The sequence below is a fragment of the Clarias gariepinus genome, chromosome 16 (genome assembly GCF_024256425.1).
Source record: "Clarias gariepinus isolate MV-2021 ecotype Netherlands chromosome 16, CGAR_prim_01v2, whole genome shotgun sequence".
In the NCBI taxonomy this organism is placed as follows: Eukaryota; Metazoa; Chordata; class Actinopteri; order Siluriformes; family Clariidae; genus Clarias; species Clarias gariepinus.
The window spans coordinates 21,313,171-21,335,912 of record NC_071115.1 but is presented as its reverse complement, the minus strand read 5'-3'; the positions used below and the strand labels follow the sequence as shown (position 1 = coordinate 21,335,912).

Here is a 22,742-nt window from a genome sequence, read left to right as displayed (position 1 = left end):
TTTAACTATTTCACCATGTTTGTAAGTTTGTAAAAACAAAATATGCCTTCCAGTTGTACCTAACTAGGAGTCAGGGAATCAAAGTCATTTGGCATGGCTACCAATCAGATACTCATCAACAAAAGCTTTGCATTTTGCATCAAGGTTGAGATAATTCCATTGTGCTCTTAACCTCACCACAGAGCTCAAGGATTGATGGTTTAAATCCAAGGGCTGCCTATAGTGTCTGTGCCCTATGATAGACTGGCATCATGTCCACGGTGTACCCTGCCTCGGCCGCATCTGTGAACATGATAAGCAATATCAGATGGTGTTAGCATCTGATAAATATGTTTGTGTGTGTGTGTGTGTGTGTGTGTGTGTGTGTGTGTGTGTGTGCGTGCGTGTGTGAGTGTGTATGCATGCGTGTGTGTGCGTGCATGCGTGTGTGTGTGAAAAAGAAAAAAAACCTCTACTACATCCACCCTACTTAATCTGTTATTGATGCTTCACTTAGTAATGCTCAAGAGGTAGACATAGCACATGTTGAATGTCATTAAATGAGAGAAGGCACCTCTTGATCTGCATTCAAGCATACTTGCTCAATCACTATCTTTAGACAGTGGAGCCCCTTTATGGTGTTTCCCCAGAGCACATAAACAGCTGCTCAGTGACTTGTCAACTGCCAATCATTTCCACATAGCAATTGGAAGCAATCACTGGACACAGGGCTGGGTTAAGCACATTCTCATGTGCACAAGCTGGTTGATAATTTTGTTAATATTAACTTAAATAACATCAGTATCTAGCATAACATTTAGCATCAGTATTTTTCTGTCAGAATTGCTTGATTTGGCTGCAGTGTACCAACTTTCAACTCCAATCTGCAATGTAGACAAGCCATGTTGACCAATAATGCATGCAATTTGCAGTCTCATCTGGCTACATGTAAATGTGCTAATATCTGGGCACAGGCAAATACTTTCTGAGTTACTTACTGTACTTAAATGTTGCAATACAACACACGCATAGGTCAAGCATCCCTAAATTTAAACATAGCCCCTACAGACAATAAGAATAATAATGCATGATTATTTTATAAAATTTAAAAGCATTTTAGTCCTCTGTTCATGGCAGCTTTGGTGAAATAATTCATTCATGTCTCTGCCAGCGGCACTGCAGTCGGCCGAACATGGTGCACCTTTCTCTCACTGAGAAGAGCATTATAACTTTCTGTGAGTAGGACTGCTTGCTCACAGGCATTAATGTATGGCAAGTAATTGTAACTAATCACAAAAATTAATTATGGACATCTTCAATGACACTCACAGGAACTTGCCAGATATCCTAAATGACAATTATATCTGTGGGGACTTGAACAATTTAAAATTGTTCTTCATATTTCTCTGACATAGTCACTAATTCAATCCTACAATCTATACCAGATTTATAATTTGGATTTAACACTAAGCCAGATTGGAAAAGTCCCTCCTCATATTTGTTATAACTCGTGACATAATTACAAATCTTTGTAACACTATTTATCTGTAATTACATCAATATATCTAGAATCCCAGTTTGACTAGGCAAAATAAAAGTTAACAATATCTCTACTTTTAGATATCTCTAATCCAAATTAATTTAAATATATGTATATATAAAAGTTAGTAATAGATATCTGATATTAAATTATGTCTATTTATAACTGCATAATGAACATTTACAAGGCATCTATGAACTATAGGCATCTAAGACTTATCATTAAAACAGCTTGCTTGTGTTGTATTGCAACATTGCTTGTCATAGTCATGGTGTCTTTCCTTTATAAAAATTATCTAAACACTGTCCAAAATTTAGATAGATTTGTTGTTAGCTTTTTTTGTTTGTTTAATAATTGTCCCTAAATGGGTATCGAAAGTCACTAAATCTGGCAAGTTTAGCTAATGGTCTAATGCTAAGTATTTATGATGGTGTTACTTTCCTATCCAATAGACAGTAGTAGGTGGCAGCATAACATTTACATAAAGGTTAGTAGTCTGCATGCCAGTGGGAGTAAATGGAGAAAAAGTAGGTATTGAATGGTTTAGGTTAGAGCCATTGAGAATTTTTTTTACCACTCAGGTGGCTGATGTATGGGAGACAGAAATTGCAGTTTAACTTGTTAAAAACACACACACACACATACACACACACACACACACACACACACACACACACACACACACAAAGAGCAAGTAATAGCTGACATATGTATAGTTTGGTGGATATTTGTTACTAAATTTTGCTGGTGCACTATCAAAGCAAAAAATATTAAATACTATGTGGAACACCTATTCAATTTCTCATTAATGCAATTATCTAATCAACCAATCACATGGCAGTTGCTTCAATGCATTAAGGGGTGTGGTCCTGGTCAAGACAATCTCCTGAACTCCAAACTGAATGTCAGAATGGGAAAGAAAGGTGATTTAAGCAATTTTGAACGTGGCATGGTTGTTGGTGCCAGATGGGCCGGTCTGAGTATTTCACAATCTGCTCAGTTACTGGGATTTTCACGCACAACCATTTCTAGGGTTTACAAAGAATGGTGTGAAAAGGGAAAAACATCCAGTATGCGGCAGTCCTGTGGGCGAAAAATGCCTTGTTGATGCTAGAGGTCAGAAGAGAACGGGCCGACTGATTTAAGCTGATAGAAGAGCAACTTTGACTGAAATAACCACTCGTTACAACCGAGGTATGCAGCAAAGCATTTGTGAAGCCACAACAATGGGCTACAACAGCAGAAGACCCCACCGGGTACCACTCATCTCCGCTACAAATAGGAAAAAGAGGCTACAATTTGCACAAGCTCACCAAAATTGGACAAAGACTGGAAAAATGTTTGATTTCTGTTGAGACATTTAAATGGTAGAGTCAATATTTGGCGCAAACAGAATGAGAACATGGATCCATCATGCCTTGTTAGCCTGTGCAGGCTCCTGGTGGTGGTGTAATGGTGTGGGGGATGTTTTCTTGGCACACTTTAGGCCCCTTAGTGCCAATTGGGCATCGTTTAAATGCCAACAGCATTGTTTCTGACCATTTCCATCCCTTTATGACCACCATGTACCCATCCTCTGATGGCTACTTCCAGCAGGATAATGCACCATGTCACAAAGCTCGAATCATTTCAAATTGGTTTCTTGAACATGACAATGAGTTCACTGTACTAAAATGGCCCCCACAGTCACCAGATCTCAACCCAATGGAGCATCTTTGGGATTTGGTGGAACAAGAGCTTTGTGCCCTGGATGTGCATCCCACAAATCTCCATCAACTGCAAGATGCTATCTTATCATTATGGGCCAACATTTCTAAAGAATGCCTTCAGCACCTTGTTGAATCAATGCCACGTAGAATTAAGGCAATTTCGAAGGCGAAAGGGGGTCAAACACTGTATTAGTATGGTGTTCCTAATAATTCTTTAGGTGAGTGTATAGTGCTTAATGATATTAAAATTTGTGATTGTTCATTTTAAACTATTATTATTATGCACAAGATAACAATTAAATGGTTGAATACTTGTGCTGGCAACATCCGTTCTTTTTCCTGAAAAAAGCTTCAAAGCTTCAAAGCTTCAAAGGTTCAAAGCTCATGTTACTTGCTAATATTACTACTATTATTGTTAATTAAAATAAATAAAAATGCATAAAAATAAAATAAAAATTAATATTAATAGCAAGATATAGACACTACACATGGTACATTCCCATTAGGGGCTGAGCACTGTGGGATCGTGAAAGAAAGTCTTGCACCTACAAATGAATTCAGATTTTAGTCCTGCCCCAACTTATCTTTCTATGGTATGGCTGTCACCAGAACAATAGACACTGCCTCCTTTTATTAATTTAAAAGGTTAAAATTGTATACATGCCATGTATTTATCTTGTTTATGCACATAACCTTATAATCATTTTTGGCCAATTTGCAGCATGTCCTCAAAATGGTCCTTGTCAGTAATTTTGAGTCGGAGTTGGAAAAGTAAAATACAGACTTTGTAAAGATCTCCTGCTAGTTTTTTGTCCGAAATATGAATTTTATTTCTACTGGGTACCATCTTCCCAGTTGTATATTAAGCCCATTATAATAGAAGCATCTACTCATTAAATAAATAATGAAAATAAAAATCCCATCGAGGCCTAAAGAATAATCTGTAATAAAAATAGAACTTATTCTCATTTATCCCTATCTTCTTGCCCAATATTATTAATCTTCTTTTAAGCATATGATTAAGGGACTCTACTATTCTGTGCATTTTATCCCTAGGATACATATGGTATACATATGACACAATTCATGTGCCTTATTCAGTTATCAAAACAAAATTTTTTACCTCACTGGCCATCCAAGGTTAACTGGCACCTTGAATAGCTTTGGGACAGAAAAAAATAACTTTTTATAGAAGTGTTTATTTATTAATCATACATACAAACAATGAGGAACTGATATTTTTTTCTTTTTTAAAAAAAAATTATCTGCATATTATGTGTAGTTAAACTGTGTATTTTGCTCCTGTACTATTTGCAGACCTATGCCTACATCATTGTTCGTAAAACAATTTAGACTGAGGCTGCACAGAAACCTGCAACCTTTTTTACTAATTCAATGTGGTTAATATAATTTTTTTAGCTTTGGTTAAAGAAAAGTAACAGAAAAAAATTAAAATTAATTAAGTGTAAATGCTCTGCTAACTTGTGGATAATGAGTTTGACCCAGCGAGAACCTGATGTTCAGCCAAATAACATCAAGGAAGAGACTGAAGTACACCTGACTTATGTATTACAGCTATTCTTTTTCTAAGAAATCTGATCTATGGTTTTCCCAAAATTCCAAATTTTCAGATTTGGATGAGGACGGCATATCTCTTTGAATTTTGTGTGCACATCCAGGAAATTTATATCAAATATTCGTCCGCTTCTCCCAAGCACAACATTTTTGGATTATATGAAACCGTTTGCTACTGTGATTTCTCCCCTGACTCTTAGTTCACTTGTTTTTTTGGTCCAATCAGAAAATGAGACATAAGCTATAATAAGATTTAGCATCCACTGTTACCCTGATACTGTTTATTTAACACATAAGTAAAACAGGCGTGCTATTGGCTTGAAAGTTTATGCTGAATACATTCTCTGTAAGTTTTGTGTGCAGGGGATTTGGGTCACCCGCTTAACCTTTTTTCTCTCTCTCTCTCTCTCTCTCTCACACACACACACACACACGCACACACACACACACACACACACACACAATTTTATTAAATTCAATTTAATTAAAATGTTTTTGTATAACGATTTTACCAATTGTCATTGCCGCAAAGCAGCTTTACACAATCAAAATTATGAAAGTTTGTGTGAAATGTGAATGTGTATGAATCAAAATTATCACATTGTCCCTGATGAGCAAGCAGAGGGCGGCGGTGGCAGGGAAAAACTCCCTGGCAAAAAGGAAAAATTGGTATTGCAATATAAAAAGTTCAAGATAACAGTTGATGTCTTTAAGTTAAAATGGAGTCCAGTTTGTTATTGGGGGCTCAGGTAGACCGTAGGAAATTTCAGTCCTGAACTATCAAGCAACAGGACAGGTCAGACAAGTCCAGAGGGCAGCTCAGGAATGACATACCAGTTCACCATAATACTTTATGTTCATGAATCCCTAAGATCTGCTCTTTTACCTAAATAGCTAAGTTTTTAGCCTAGACCAGGGGTCGCCAACTGGTAAAATAGTAAAGGAGTTGTTTAAGTTGTTGGCAACTTTTAAGTTGTTAATGTTTAAATTAATTTATGTTCTGTTCAGATTTAGAGATGAAAGCATTTTGCACAGTTTTCTTCATCATATTTTTGTCAGATATTGTTACTGGTTTAATTAAATTATTTTGTACCAAAGCAACATAAAGGACAGAACAGAACAGCATTAAAATGAGATCCAATTTGTGAAGGATGTAAATTGGTCTGTTTATACATATGAAAAGACATGTTTATCCATATAAAAACATATATTGGATACACCTAATGCATCAATGTCTGTTTTGAGTTGTCCTGACCTTAGCTGGTGGGGAGTGTTTAATTACCGGACCTCAAGCAATTTTAGTTGAAGACCCCTGGCCTAGACTTAAACACTGAGACTGTCTGAGTCCTGAACATTAATTGGAAGACATTTCCATAACCTTGAGGCTTTGTAAGAAAAAGCTCGCCCCTGCTGTAGTTTTCATAATACATGGTACTGGTCTGATCATAAGGCACTAGCAGTTTACTTAGATACTGCTTAAGATGATACTTAGTCGCAAGATCAGTTAATGCCTTATATGTCATTATAAGTAGTACTTTAAAATCAATGCAAAAGTTCACAGGGAGCCAATGTAGTGATGCAAAGATAAGGGTGATGTGTTCATATCTTCTGGTTCTAGTAAGAACTCGTTGCTCCATTCTGAATAGATACATACCTGAAGCTTGTTTATGCACCTAATTCAATTTAATTTCATTTGTATAGAGCTTTTAACAATTGACAATGTCGCAAAGCAGCTTTACACCATTAAAAGAATTATTAAAGTTTATACGAAATGTGTATGTGTACAGTATGAATCAAAATGATAAGATTGTCCCTGATGAGCAAACCGAGGGCGACAGCGACAGTGGCAAGGAAAAACTATCTAAGATGGCAGGAGGAAGAAACCTTGAGAGTTACCAGACTCAACAGGGCACCCATCCTCATTTGGGTGATAACAGTAGCAGGGATTGATCTGCAGTCATACTGTGTGTTAGGAGACTGGAAGTTCAGTATAACAGGAGATGTGTTTAAGTTAATATGAAGTCCAGTTCATTATTGGAGACTCTGGTAGACCATAAGAAATTCCAGGTCTAAACTATCCAGTGACTTCAGTTGTTAGTCCTCCGAGAACAGCTGTCAGCAACAGTTGAGGCCAGGACTACACGCAAACAGACCTCAAGGGGCATTCATGTGACGAGATCTCCAGCCAGAAAAGTTGAACAACAAATAAGGCATTACAATAGTCCAACCTAGAGGTGATAAAAGCATGAACTAATTTTTCTGCATCATTTAAGGACAATATATTCCTTATCTTTGCAATACCTTTGAGGGGAAAGAATGCTATCCTGGTAATATTATCTACATGAGCTTTAAATGGAGTCTATAATCACACCAAGGTCTTTTACTGTTGCACTTGATGAAACAAAAAGCTTGCTTCTAGCCGCATGCGGTCCTATGACTAGAACTTCTGTCTTATCCGGATTTAGCAGAAGAAAGTTAATTAACATCCAGTCTCTCATGTCCTTCACACATTTCTCAACTTTAGTAAGCTGCTTTTTCTCTTCTGGTTTTGCTGCCCCCCCCCCCCCCCAACACACAAAAGCTACATCTCAGAGCCTACAGGCATCATTGAGCATGTTAAATGTTAAAGTCTATAAATTAGAAGCAGACTGAACAAGTACGTTTTTTTTGAAGATTTTTCAGGAAAAGCTTCTTCTGTCTAAAAGCAAGACTGGAAGCAAGACTAAAAGTGAGCAAAACTGCATCTGAACAAGGCTTCAAGAATAACGTTCTATGAACATGAGACCAAAGTGAGGTTGTTTGAAATTAATTCACAGGAGCCCAAACCGAACAGCCCTTTAGTAAAAATGTCTCATATCTCATGATGGGAGATGATTTGGGATTTTTTTTGCAGCCATGGAACATGGGCACCTTATACCAGAATTTCTTGAGGCAAATGTGAGGTCATCTGTCCAACAGCTAGCTTGGACGAAATTGGGTCAAGCAACAGGACAATGATCCGAAGCACACAAGTAAATTTACAACAGAATGGATGAAATATAAAACAATCAGTGGTTAGGAATGACTTGAAGTCCAGACCTCAACCCAACTGAAATGCTTAATAGAGCTGGGCATAAGTGAATGGACAAAAACCTCAATAAACTGATTAGGCCAAAATTCTTCCACAATGTTGCGAGAGACTTATAAAGTCATGCGGAAACTGATCACTTTAAGTTATTGCTACTAAAAGTGGATCTACAAACTATTGAATTTTGGAGGTACTTACCTTTTTTTCTTTTTTCTTTTCGTTTTTGTTAAATAAATAATGGCCATGTAAAATAAAATTTTTATGTTTGTCTGAGGTTGTATTTGCCTTTTTGTTAGGCAAATACTATGTTTTTGCACACAGGAACATAGAATTAAAAAAAAGATACTAACTTTTGTACATACTCATATCTTTGTGTTACGGTCCGGGCGGGCGAGTTGGATCCAAGTGCAGAGCGCGTGTTGTTGAATGCGCTGATTGCCTTGTGAAGATGAGGTGTGTGTGGGGCGGGTTGCAAAGCAGAGGTGCTGTGCTTGGTTCGTGGAGATGAGTCGCGGTGGTGAGTATGTTTGGGTCAAAGCCGAGAAGACAAAAAGAGTCCGTGATCAGAGTTCGTGGTCGAGATGCAAGAGCGGGGGTCGTTATCCAGAAATCCAAACAAACAATAATCCAAGATGAGAAGCAAAAATCGTGATCCGCAAAACAAAGCGTGAGTCGAGACTTGAGTAGCAAGGCAGGAGAAATCGCTGAAGAATTGGGCATTAAGGCACACAATAATCTGGCAATGGGTGGTTGTTTGTGAGCAAGTTAAATAGAGCAGAGTAGTGAATGAAATGAGGAACAGGTGTGCTGGAGCCGGTTAATGAGGCGGCAAAGTTGAAACAGTGGACTGGAGTATGGAATGGAGTCGTGGAAGATCATGGCTTGGTTTGACAGGTGGGCGTGACCTGGCGTGCCGTGACAGTACCCCCCGCCCTACAAACGCCACCTGGCATTCTTGAGGAAGCCTCGGGATGAAGTCGGTGAAAATCCGTGATCAGAGAGCGATCCAGGATAAATTTGGCTGGAACCCAGCTCCTCTCCTCTGGTCCATAACCTTCCCAGTCCACAAGATATTGTAAGCCACGCCCTCTGCGGCGAGACTTGAGCAGCTTACGGACAGTGAAGGCTTCGCCCCCGTCTATGAGCCGAGGCGGTGGGGGAGGGGGGGAGGCGAAGCACCAATCTGCGGATGGCACCAATCTGCGGATCTGGGAAACATGGAAAGTGGGGTGAACTCGGCGCATGGAGAGAGGGAGAGCCAGTCTGACAGAGAAAGGGGTTAATGATGCATGAGATTGTGAAGGGTCCTATGAATCTTGGCAAAAGTTTCCTGGATGTGGTCTTAAGTGGCAGATCGCGAGTGGAGAGCATGACCCTTTGACCAATGCGATACTTTGGGGCTGCACGGCGGTGCTGGTTGGCCTTACGTTGGAAAGTGCTCACGGTGCGTATAAGCTGAACACGGGCTCGTCGCCATGTGTTTCTACAACGGCGCACAAAAGCTTGAGCTGAAGGGACGGCGGTTTCCTCCTCCTGGGTGGGAAAAAGCAGTGGCTGGTAGCCTAAACAACATTGAAATGGGGACATTCCAGTCGCAGAGGTGGGGAGTGAGTTATGTGCGTACTCCAGCCAGGGACGAAAATGGTTTCACGAAGCTGCGTCCCGAGCGGTCATGCATCTCAGAAATGACTGAGAATTGGGGACCTCTGTCGGAGACTATGTCTAAAGGGAGGCCATGGAGACGAAATACATGGTTGACCATGAGCTTGGCGGTTTCTTTGGCGGAAGGGAGTTTGGGTAGAGGAACAAAGTGAGCGGCTTTGGAGAAACGATCAACTATAGTGAGTATACATGTGTTATTGTTGGAGGAGGGTAGCCCAGTGACAAAGTCAAGAGCGATATGGGACCATGGGCGGTGGGGGATAGGAAGAGGTTTGAGTAGACCCTCAGGTGAACGGTTGGGTGCCTTGTTTCTGGTGCATATGTCGCATGCGGCCACAAAGTTTTTTACGTCTTCTGTGATGGATGGCCACCAGAATCGTTGCAGTAGTAGGGCGAGATTGCGAGTAGCCCCTGGATGGCATGCTAACTTTGAGTTGTGGCCCCACTCTAATACTAAAGGACGGACTGAAGCTGGAACGAAGAGCTTCCTAAGAGGGACGTTACTAGGACCTGGCTCGTGCTCTAGTAATTGCAGGACTTGGTTTTTCACTTCCAGCTGAGTAGCAGCCACCAGGCATTGGGGTGATAGAATGGTTTCTGTAGTAAGTGTGTCCTGCGGGGTGGCGAATTGTCAAGACAGGGCATCGGGTTTAGTGTTCTTAGAGCCTGGACGGTAAGACAACGTGAAATTAAATCTGGGAAAAAATAGCGACCAGCGTGCCTGACGTGCGTTCAGTCTCTTAGCTGACTTGAGATATTCGAGGTTTCTGTGATCCGTCCAGACGAGAAAGGGATGTTCGGCTCCCTCCAGCCAGTGTCTCCACTCCTCTAAAGTGAGCTTTACTGCCAAGAGCTCACGATCTCTGATGTCGTAATTACGTTCAGGGGGTGTAAGCTGACGAGAGAAGAACGAGCATGGGTGAAGTTTGTTATCTTGTGGAGATCTCTGGGAGAGGACTGCTCCAACGCCTGTTTCGGAAGCGTCCACCTCAACGATGAACTGAAGTGAAGGGACGGGGAACACCAGAATTGGTGCTGTGGTGAATAAGCGTTTAAGCTGGTTGAATGCTTCCTGGGCTTGAGGGTTCCACTGAAAGGGGATTTTGGTAGAGGTGAGCGTGGTGAGAGGCGTAGCCACTGAACTGTAATTTCTGATGAAACATCGATAGAAATTGGCAAAGCCCAGGAAGCGTTGGAGCTCACGTCTGGACGATAGGGTAGGCCATTCAGTGACTGCCTTGACCTTGGCTGGGTCCATCTGGATTCCTGATGGGGAGATGAGGTAGCCCAGAAAGGAAGTGGATTGTTGGTGGAACTGACATTTTTCCGCTTTAACATAGAGCTTATTCTACATTAAACGTTGCAGGACTTGCCGTACGTGGATTTTGTGTTCCTTCAGTGAACGAGAGAAGATCAGGATATCGTCAAGATAGGCGAAAACGAAGGTGTTGAGAAAATCACGGAGAACATCATTTATGAGGGCCTGAAACACAGCCGGGGCATTGGTTAGGCCGAATGGAACCACCAAGTACTCGTAGTGGCCAGTGGGGGTGTTAAAACGGTTTTCCATTCGTCACCTTCTCTCATCCTGACCAGGTGGTAAGCGTTTCTGAGGTCGAGTTTCGTGAAAACATTAGCATCCTGGAGTAATTCGAAAGCTGTCGACATCAATGAAAGTGGGTAGCGGTTCTTGACTGTGATATCATTTAGCCCCCTATAATCTATGCATGGGCGAAGAGATTTGTCCTTCTTCTCCACAAAGAAAAATCCGGCACCAGCTGGGGAGGAGGAGGGGCGGATGATCCCTGTGGGTAAGGACTCAGAGATATACTGTTCCATGGCCTCTCTTTCAGGACGTGACAATGAGTAGAGACGACCTCGTGGGGGGGTGGTGCTGGGGAAGAGGTCGATGGTGCAGTCATAAGGTGATGGGAAGGAGGAACACGGCGCGTGATTTGCTGAACACCTGCTTGAGGTCGTGGTATTCAACAGGAACCTGGGAAAGACCAGAAATCTCCTCTTCTGAGGAGGTGGGTTTGCTCCTGAGGGGGGCAGACTGGAGACAGGGGGACAGACAGGCGGGGCATTGGTTAGGCAACGAATGGAACCACCAAGTACTCGTAGTAACCAGTGGGGGTGTTAAAGGCGGTTTTCCATTCGTCACCTTCTCTCATCCTGACTCGCTCCTTTCATTGGTGAACACCATGAAGGTAGTGCAACAGTCAACTTGGGCATCCCACAGGGATGTTCCCCATTCCCTTGCTCTACCAGAAAGAAGAGTAATGACATAGGCTACCTTTGAACGTTCCGTGGGGAAGGATGAGGCTTGGAGCTCGAGCACAAGTGAACACTGAGAAGGGAACAGCAGGTTAGTGGGTCGCCATCATATGTGGGTGGTGCAGGGAGGCGTGGTTCATGGCAGATAATGGGTGCCAGTGGTGGCAGTAGTGCTTGAGGAGCAGAAGATGCCATGAGGTGCAGTTGCTGGATCTGATCGGTGATGGAGGTCAGCGTCTGTGTGATGGTGTGAAGCGTGGTCATGATTTGCTGAATATCCTGCTGATGATATCCTAGAAGGGCGCCTTGGCTCTGCAGCGCCGCTCCCAGCCGAGCAATCTCCGCTGAATCCATTATTGGCCAGATTATACTGTTTCGGTCCGGACGGGCGAGGTGGATTCAAGTGCAGAGCGCGTGTTGTTGAATGCGCTGATTGCCTTGCAAAGCAGAGGTGCTGTGCTTGGTTCATGGAGATGAGTTGCGGTGGTGAGTATGTTTGGGTCAAAGCCTAGAAGACAAACAGAGTCCGTGATCCGAGTTCGTGGTCGAGATGCAAGAGCGGGGGTCATTATCCAGAAATCCAAACAAACAATAATCCAAGATGAGAAGCAAAAATCGTGATCCGTAAAACAAAGCGTGAGTCGAGACTTGAGTAGCAAGGCAGGAGAAATCGCTGGAGAATTGGGCATTAAGGCACACAATAATCTGGCAATGGGTGGTTGTTTGTGAGCAAGTTAAATAGAGCAGAGTAGTGAATGAAATGAGGAACAGGTGTGCTGGAGCCGGTTAATTAGGCGGCAAAGTTGAAACAGTGGACTGGAGTATGGAATGGAGTCGTGGAAGATCATGGCTTGGTTTGACAGGTGGGCGTGACCTGGCGTGCCGTGACACTTTGCGACTGTATGGGCTAGAAATGTGCCATTTCAAATGCCTCGCACATTTTCTTTAGGATTTGTCTAGTTAGCATTATTGTTCAGTCAGTGCCTATTAAATTATTAATGAAGCTATAGCCTATAAATGCTAACACATAATGCAAAATTATTAAGTGTAATGTTTTTTTTCTTCTTTTTTTTTTGTATTTTTAATGTATTTTCCCTCGCCTCATGCCACAAGTCTCCTGGGATAGGCTCCAGGCCCTCCGCGACTCTGGAAACAGAATAAAGCGATATAGATGATGAGTGTGTGAGTAAGTGTAATGTATTTTCATCCTTTCTCCTGTTTGGAATTACATTTTCAGCATTATCTCTCATGGCAAAATATCTGCTACATGAATAGGTATGGAACCTTACTAGGAATTATTCTTGTTCATCTTTACTTGTGGTGCTTTATTTTGTTCTAAATTAACGTTGACCAAATTTAGGGAAAATGCATTTCAATACATGCATAATTATGTTATAATTTGATATTGACAACTTTTTATTTAATTTGGGACACAAATTTTCACCAGTTACTTTTATTTTGTCTTCATGCAGTTCAGCAATTGGGATGCCTAAGTTTATAAATTTAAATTTGCACACTGTACATGACTTATGTCTTCAAATTGTACAGTATTTGAAACTATTAAAAAACTATTGTTTTAGAATTTATGAATGCTTATATATTTTATATGTATCATATATATGGAAATGTTACCATCACCCAGCCTAAACAAAGACAGCACAGCCATGGAAGTGTGAACTGGAAGGACAGAACAGTTATACCCATATTTAGCCCTGTCCATAAAGCCTGTGTGAAACATGATTCCAGACAATATTATACAGTGCCCAAATGTCCTCCATGTTCATAGTCACATATAGACATTCTTAAAAGGGTGATGGGTCTTCGTTGCTGGATATATTTAGAGTCTGTGGGGAAAGAAGTGGATCGACTGCTATTATCTTTATCAACTGTAAAGCCTGGTGATTTGGCAGGGAAGCTGTTCCAGAAGCTCTGGGGCTGTTATAAATCTAGGGAGTCCCCCACATTCACATCCATATCCAGAGTATAAAGAAGAGTGCAATCATGGCTAGTTTGCGCTGCTGATTGATTCTATTTTTGTATTTGTGAATGTTAAATATAACATCTGTCTAAAGTCAAAAGAACAGTATTGTGGGGATCTCATGTCACCTTCTATGCAAGGCATTCTCTTTTAAATCTGTTTTTGATTCCTTTCTTATGTTTTATATGTTATATAGTAATTACCATATTGTTGCATGTTGTTTTGCCGTCTTTATTATAAGTGTTGCTAAATTTAAACAGTGAGTTCTAGTGCATTTAGAAGCTTTAAATGGCCACAATATGAGCATGACACATGCCAGATGCAAGCCATCCAAAGATACTGTTGTGAAACAGAGACTTTTGTGAGTAGTTTGAGTGTGTACAAAAGGTTTTTGGAGAATATTGAAATCAGAACTAACAAATTATAAGTATGTTTTGCTTAACTCACTATACTGTATGTTCTGTGATATAGGACATTATGTGATTTGGATGTTCTTTGAAAACCATGCTATAAACACATCTCTGGGATACTGCATGTGAGCACTGGGGTGAATCTTCTAAATCTTATCATCATGCCTTTATCTTATAAAGAAATACACTTAAAAAAATGCAAAAGCAACTTGGGTACAAGATACCTGAGATGCTTTGTGAGACCCTTTGTGTGAAAATCTGATGCATGTGCTGTGTTGGAAAACTGTTGGTTAGCCTGTGCATACCTTTTCTATTTTATGGAGCTGTTGTCATGTCTGTAAGGGAAACTAAAATTGGTAAAGGAGGAGGCTAATAATGCTGTAATCTGAAGCTTTTGTAATGTTTATGATATTTCTCATTATCTTATTTCTCATGAATAACCTTTCTGGAACAAAACAACACTTTTTTCCTTGATCTAATTTGCTGCCACTCCTTATCGTGTGATTCATTACAAAATCACATTCAAAGCATCATACAGTTTGCTCTACTTTTTGTTAAAACTCAACAAACATGGTATTGATGTCATACTTAAATGACCACAAAAAAAAATCCATTGTGCCAAAACTATGGGATATGGAGCTTTTAAATAAAAAAAAGCACACAAAATTCCTACTTATAAAACCCAAATAATTTTGCCAAAATATTTTGCCATTTGTGATTTTTGATACCTTTGTAACATGAAAGAAAGCATACACAAAATATTATCTATCTGTTTGCAGTACTTCTTGCTTCGTTTGAAAAAAGGGTTTCTCAAATTTTTTTAAATAGTTAACTAATTTTGCTGTTAAAATTTTCATGTATAGATATTATGTGCTATTCTAAAACATTTCCTCTTTTTATGCTCAGCAGAGGAGGAGGAGGAGGTATTGGATTCTGTTCTGAGAGACAGATCTCACATCGATGAGACATTAAGATTGGCATCAGAGGAGAATGCAGGAAACTATGCAGGTCTGGAGAAGGCTCCTATGCTGCAGATTAGTGGCTACTTTAAACATATAGACTCTTAAATCCAATCTAATGATCATGAATGATGGTTTCTGTAGAAATAAAGTTATGTCATTTATTAAATAGTTCTCTTTCTTAGATTTGTTCACAGAATTCTTGCAATATATCACTACTGTATTATATTTGGCAATTAGGGAGTACTTTGGTTACTTCCTTTTATAAATTCAGTGCTCAATTTCTCCTTAATTTCAGCATGTCCTGTGCTTTCTATCTGTTGTTTTTTATTTTTAGCTGCTTTGCAGAAACTGAGATCAATCTACCACAATTCCATCAAGCCTATGGAACATGCGTACAAATACAATGAGCTTAGACAACATGAAATCTCAGGTAATCTCATTATCTATTTGTATCACTTACACCATCACTAGTGTACATTTAATTAATAGCTTTCTGTACTTATTGAAATCTATCACATAATCACTTGACTGTGACTCAAATTACAAATTTCTTCCTCCTCAACAGAAATGGAATGGTATAAAATGAGCATTTGCTAAAAAAAAACACCCAAATTACAGTGTAATTGCTATAATGAAACTTTATTTAAATTTAAATACCATTTAACCAATTACTTTTAACCTGTTTTTGCAAATAACTAAACACTGTTGACTGTCCACTGATTTTGTTTTCATACTAACCTTAAAAGTGTTAAATAAGTAAATAAATGACAACCAGTTAATAGGATAAGATAAAGCTTGCCCCTGCTTGGTTGAGCATGGTTCCTAACTTGTGAAACTGACCAGAATAATAGAGATTGATCCAATATCTTGACAGTGTAGCAACATTAAAGTTTGAATAGTACTCTTGGTAGGGTGTTGCTTCAAATAAAACACACTTAATTTATTCCAAATACTGCCAAGCCAGTTAATCAAAAAGAGCTGGGGTTCATTTGGGGGGCTTTTATAGGGCAGGGGTTCATATAGCTTGAAAACCATCAACAGGATTATTATCAGAGAACAAGCGCCTGCTTAAATTGACATTTTGAGAGGATAACACTGCCTTGATGATTGAATTAACTGTTAAAATAATTTCACAGGTGAAAAAAAAAATATTTTAAACACTCCAGGCAAATATGTAATTTGGTAATATAAATAATCTACAAATGTAACTCCTCTATGATCTCACCTTGACACAATTCATCTGTGATCCATGATCCATGAGACATCATCTCCTAAAATTCAGTTTACCTCCTATTTTCTTCTACCTCCTGCTTCAAAGGGAAGGCTTCTTTCTTTCTTTCTTTCTTTCTTTCTTTCTTTCTTTCTTTCTTTCTTTCTTTCTTTCTTTCTTTTTTCTTCCTTCCTTTCTTTTCTGCTTTATCTTTATGCTTTGTATTTCTGCATCTTTATTTTGTACTTCACTTTTCCTAATTCCCCTGTTAATCCCAATTACATTTTCACTGCACTGGACTTCTCCAAGGTTGCTCACTTTGTCTTTTGCTCACCTCCCTTACTTCCACTAAACAGCATACCCTGGACGCACCCTGGGGGATTCAGCCACAGGTGGGTATGATGGGGTATTCTGCTGCATGGCCCCTGCCTGAGAGTCTGACCCCATGCTATTACCAACTGCAGCCATTCATACTGTATGAATATTACAGTCATAGTTTTATGATACTTTTCTTGACCTTTGGAATACCAAAGAGGTCACATAACATTTGATCATTTATTATAAGGTGTGGAGTTTGCATAACTGGGTGGTAAGAGTCCTCTCAAAACATTTTTTTTATTTCTCATTTAACGAAATTGTCCTTCTCCATGTGTAGTGTGTAATTGTTTTTTTTTTTTTTCGGCATTTAAGTAGATTTTGTAGAAGTTTATAAATGTAGGAATGTAAAACTGCCTGATGTTGGTCAGGGGCATTATTAGACATAAAGCTCTACTAAGGCCCGTTATTTAAATAACACATTTAACTTGAATGTTTGTTGCATGTATACAATTTCCTAAACTGCTATACAAATTTGTCTTGCTTAGCCCACTTGCTTAGCCATTTTTATAATTTTTGTCTCTACCCTGACTTAATAATGATTTTTAAAACAAAAATCCTACAAATATTTGCATATTACATTGATGGTCTTCATTTATTAACACTCATTTAATTACTATTATTTAATTCAATATTTAATTGGTGATTTATTAAATATTTAGACTTATTTCTTAGATTGGTATGCATCTAACTACAATACATTGGAATGTAATATTTTTTGTATTCATTGTAAGACTAAATATGTATGATAGGCAGACAGTTATGTACAACTTGAAATAAAAGAAAATAAAAAAAATAGAAAAAGGAAATACTTAACAAGAAACTAATACCACCTAGGTGTACCACTGCATTACATTGTTTCATTCAGCGAGCATGATCCCTTTTTATAATTTCTTATCATATAATTGAAACATTATTTTATTAATCTTGGGCAGTATTGAGAGGTAAGCCTGTTTGTGAAAAAATTATATTAGACAGTTGTATGCATAAGGTGGGATTGGGTTGGGAGTGGGGTTTGTCAAAACAATGGCGTGACCAAAGAATATAAAATGACAAATTAACATATTTTCAAGTAAGGATGGATGGTAAAGTTTTAAGAAACATACACAAAATATGAAAATAAGCCAAAACAACAGTGACAAAGCAAATCAGTTGGCAAACAGATGCAAGACAAAGAACTGATGAACAGGGGTGCCAGAATGTTGCATGTGACCATGTTCTAAAATCCTGGCAATGGAGCATGCATGACTTTGCAGCTGGAAAAAGTGCATTGCTCTTGAACCCAGCTGGTGGGAACAGCAGTATATCCTTAGTGCCAGAGGGTATATGGGTAGGGTGTGGCACTGGTAGAGCCGGATGTGGCTCAGGCAAAGCATGGATTTCAGCCATTGTTTTATTGGAGAGTGGGTTTTTATTGCACATTTTGATTAAGTTGAGAGTAAGTTAGCTGCAGTTAAAAAGTTCCACATCTCACTTGTGATCTTATCTTCACTCATTTACACACTAGCAACACTAGCAACAAGCTACATTCTCTGTGCTGCTGAAAGCCATATGGGCAACATTTAAGGTGCAATGTTTTTGTGCATGTAACTCAATGCATCAGTTAAAATTGTGAATCAATCAACCTTAAATGTTACTACAGCAACAATTTCCTGATCTATCTAATGTGTTCCCTGTTGAGTTTGTTTATTTTAATTGCATCTCAGGGAGTACCTTGCCACCATGACCCTTGGCGAACCCTCACTGATAGCTATAGTCTACAATTTTTATATGCCTTTTTTAATTTATTTCCACAAGTATTTAATTATATAAAGCTTCTTTGTGACAATTTCTAAAAGTTTAAAATATTGTGTCTGAAATGTCACTTAGTCTATATTTATTTATTGTTGATTGAATGGTGGTATAAAAGGAGTATTGCACTTAAGATAGAAAAAAGAATTAAAGGCAATATACTATACAACATATTGATGTGTCTTATTCATATTAAAGCAAAGGCTAACAAAAAAAATCTGGCTTGCTGTAATGCTGCATTGCTATTGATATGTGTTTGGAGTGGCTAGAAGTTAAGTCCAAATACACCTAGCATTTGAACATAGCTGAGAGCATACAAAATGTTTACTGCATTTTTTTTTCTACTTTTGCACTGACTTTTGTAAACTGTAGCACTGCATGATCTGTGTTATTTGTTGCCCTGTGCTTATTGCATGATTTATCTGCATATATGTTGCCCTACCTTTTAGTGTGTGTATTAATTGTCTATTAAGAGTCAACACCTAGATAACTACAGTAAGGCTTCTTGAAAATATGTAATTTTAAGAATGAGTAGTTTATGACCAATATTTAAAAGATTATAAAGGTGTATCTTAACAAGATGAGTTGAAGATTTCCTGAGGAACATGTACAGTATGTATGATTTTTTCTTTTTACCCACTGCAGATGGAGAGATCACCTCCAAACCCATGGTCCTGTTTCTTGGCCCCTGGAGTGTTGGGAAATCCTCTATGATAAACTATTTGCTGGGCCTGCAAGACACTCCTTATCAGTTATACACTGGTAAATTCTAATATTTGTATGATTACAATATTCATATTACTAACTAAGATAATTTAACCACCATCCCAGCTAATGTTAGTGATTTCTGTTATACTGTATCAGGGAAAAAAAACTCAATGGTCCCTGCTGGGATGGGCGGTATAGCCTGCGCACACACTGTACTATTGATGACATGCCTACCTGTAGAGAAAGGCATGGAAATATCCTGACAGGCTCTTAATTGTTACGACCTGGTGGAGTACTCAGCTTCAATAAAATGCTTTCTATTGCTTCTTTCAAACTATATATAATGTGCAGATTATCCTTAATTTATAAAGTGGCTCTATTTATAAAGTGGCTACTATCGCCTGGTCATTCTAGACAAGGGCCCTGCATATTACCCATTAAATTACATATCTTTTTTTTCTACAGGAGCTGAGCCCACTACCTCCGAGTTCACTGTGATCATGCATGGTGACAAAGTTCGGTCTGTAGAGGGCATTGTAATGGCTGCTGACAGTTCCCGCTCTTTTTCCCCCCTTGAGAAATTTGGCCAGAATTTTCTAGAGAAGCTTATTGGCATTGAGATGCCTCACAAGCTCTTAGAGCGTGTAACATTTGTGGATACACCAGGAATCATTGAGAACCGCAAACAACAGGAGAGAGGTAAAATCATGACAAGTAGTCACATGACATCAGTTTCCAAAAGCAAATAATATTAATACAGTGAATCGTGCTTGATGTAATTTTTTTATAGCATAGTTTACAGCTATAAAAAACAAGATACTTGTGTGTCAATGTGGAGTTTTGTGTCCAGTTTTCTCCCATTTCCCAAAAGCAAGACAGTAAGGGGATTGGCAATGTTCTTTGCTATCAACTGCCATCTGAATTTAGGGTGTATTTCCGTATTATACTCTGTGCCCCTGAGTTAGGCTCAGCAAACCTGACAGTTATGAACAGGTTACTGTTTAAAGTAATGCAGAAGGTAAAAAAAAAACATATTTAATGAAGTTAAGTGGATTTGATTAAACAATTTTATGAATGATTTTAATGTCACATTTTAATATCAAAGGTAATAAATAAGTTCCCTTAATCATATCTTTCCATGCCGATCCACAATTGTGAATGGTAGAACTAAATAGGCCATTTAAGAGCAGATGTGTCCTATATAATTATATTTTCATATAATTTTAACATTTTATCACAAACTTTTCCACAGGGTATCCCTTTAATGATGTATGCCAGTGGTTTATTGACCGTGCTGACCTGATATTTGTGGTATTTGACCCCACCAAGTTGGATGTTGGCCTTGAGCTAGAGATGCTCTTCAGGCAACTGAAAGGTCGAGAATCACAGATACGGATCATCCTCAACAAAGCTGACAGCCTGGCCACTCAGGATCTTATGCGCGTTTATGGTGCTTTGTTCTGGAGCCTTGCACCCCTTATTAATGTGACTGAGCCCCCACGTGTGTACGTCAGCTCCTTCTGGCCCTATGACTATGCCCCAGAGACCAGTCATGAGTTATTTAAGCGCGAGGAAATTTCTCTCCTGGAAGACTTAAACCAGGTGATTGAGAATCGCCTAGAGAATAAGATTGCCTTCATTCGTCAACATGGCATTCGTGTACGCATCCATGCCCTGCTGGTGGATCGTTATGTGCAAACATTTAAGGAGAAAATGAGCTTCTTCAGTGACCCTGAATTGGTGTTCAGGGAGATTGTGGATGACCCAGATAAGTTCTACATCTTTAAGTCTATCTTGGCCAAGACCAACGTCAGCAAGTTTGATCTGCCCAATCGTGATGCATACCGTGACTTTTTCGGCATCAACCCAGTAAATACTTTCAAGCAGCTCTCTGCCCAGTGTTCTTATATAGGTGGCTGCCTACTTGATAAGATTGAACGGGCCATTACCACTGATTTGCCAGGACTTCTGAGCAGTATCCACTCTAATAAAAACCCTACCCTGTCATCCTGTGAGGCCACTGGCTGCGGAGAGAAGCCAAAGAACAGATACCGACGAAACTGAGAAAAAAAAATAGTGATGTCACATGGCAATATTGGTAGCACATGAGTTGGGGAAACAATTCCTACTCCTGTCACAGGTCTCAGATTTTAAGGAGACATGCAGTAACTGAATTCTTTTTAGCATTTCTCTTTCATTGGTAAAAAAATTAAGGGGTTTTTGATGAAGTTAAATTTTGATGAAGTTGCCTGTTTTGGACACTACATTAATTAACTGTGATACATCTGGAAAGAAAAATGTATAATCTTGTGGCAAAAATATGAGACTGATGCATTCACAATGCATCAGTCTTTTACAATATGTAAAAATCACAATTTACAATATGTAAAAAAAACACAAAATGTTTCTACATTTGTTTCAGTTGTGGTTTTGCAAACAAAATGTCTATAAAAAGTAAATAACCGCATCAGCTCATAGTAACAACATTCTGTTTTTTTCAAAGGTTGACTTTATTTGTAGACTCATGACTAGACTTGGATCTTTCTCATGTTATATTCTATTTTGGGAAGATCACTTTGCATGTTTAGTTATAGAAGACTTTATTGGGGGCACATATTCATACATTTCTACTTAGTCTCTTTAAGAACATTTTCATAGTAAAGTATCTCTTCTTATAATAATTTCGATATGAATTTAATGTGTCTTTTGAAATGTTAACTTAAATGTCATATAAGTAAGCTTTTTTCTATACATTTCAGGCATTTTGAAGCGACACCTCTTTTTTAAATGCTTACTTCATTTTAGAGGATTATTTGCCTGTGTTTAAATGTGTAGCCGATGTTTATTAAGAAGTGAATAGAAGTGCAGTACCATGTGAATGTCCAAGTGGCAAAATAAATAAATGTGCTTGTGATTGTAAAACTGGCTGCTTATTTGGCATCTCCAGAGACCAAAAGTGTGTACAGTTACACCAGTTTTTAAATTAATATACATGTATACTGTAGATATAACAGTATCATAATCACAATGAACATATTTTCAACATTCTTGATGTTTAAACTGTATGACTTCATATCATACAGTTATGGTATACTAAACAATACTGTACTATCCTATTTATAAATTCTGTTATTACTAAAATAAATCTAATTAATTTGAACTAAACCTGATTTATAATAATTAAGGATTAAATTTAGTTGGATTTAATTATTTTTCTATAGTTTTTTTTTATAATCCACATTGTCACAAAATACTTTAACAGGCAATAGACAATTATATATTTTCTATTGGAATTTTTGAAATGTAAATTATAAAATTATTATAAAATTAATTAGAAAATCTGCCTGAGATGACATTATGAAGAAACCTTGAGAGAAATCAGACTCAAACGGGAACTCATCAGTGTAACTATAAATCAGTTCAAATATATATAAAATTAAAATTGATCACAGTTGTTTAATTGTACATTAAGCCTGCCAGTACAGTGTATATTATATAT

General features: G+C 38.6%; 1 protein-coding gene across 2 annotated transcripts in view; it reads left to right on the top strand.

Moving 5' to 3' along the window:
• srl (sarcalumenin) overlaps positions 1-22,165 on the top strand; it is a 28,441-nt gene extending 6,276 nt beyond the window's left edge. Inside the window, exons 2-7 of one of the 2 annotated variants that reach the window (XM_053514199.1) lie at positions 15,104-15,205; positions 15,494-15,589; positions 16,726-16,761; positions 19,181-19,297; positions 19,709-19,942; positions 20,496-22,165. In XM_053514199.1, coding sequence (XP_053370174.1) covers positions 15,104-15,205; positions 15,494-15,589; positions 16,726-16,761; positions 19,181-19,297; positions 19,709-19,942; positions 20,496-21,307 — 1,397 coding nt within the window. In that variant the 3' untranslated portion in view covers positions 21,308-22,165. The remainder of the gene's footprint in view (positions 1-15,103; positions 15,206-15,493; positions 15,590-16,725; positions 16,762-19,180; positions 19,298-19,708; positions 19,943-20,495) is intronic. The other variant, XM_053514200.1, reaches the window with a different exon arrangement.
• The last annotated feature ends 577 nt before the right edge of the window (positions 22,166-22,742 follow it).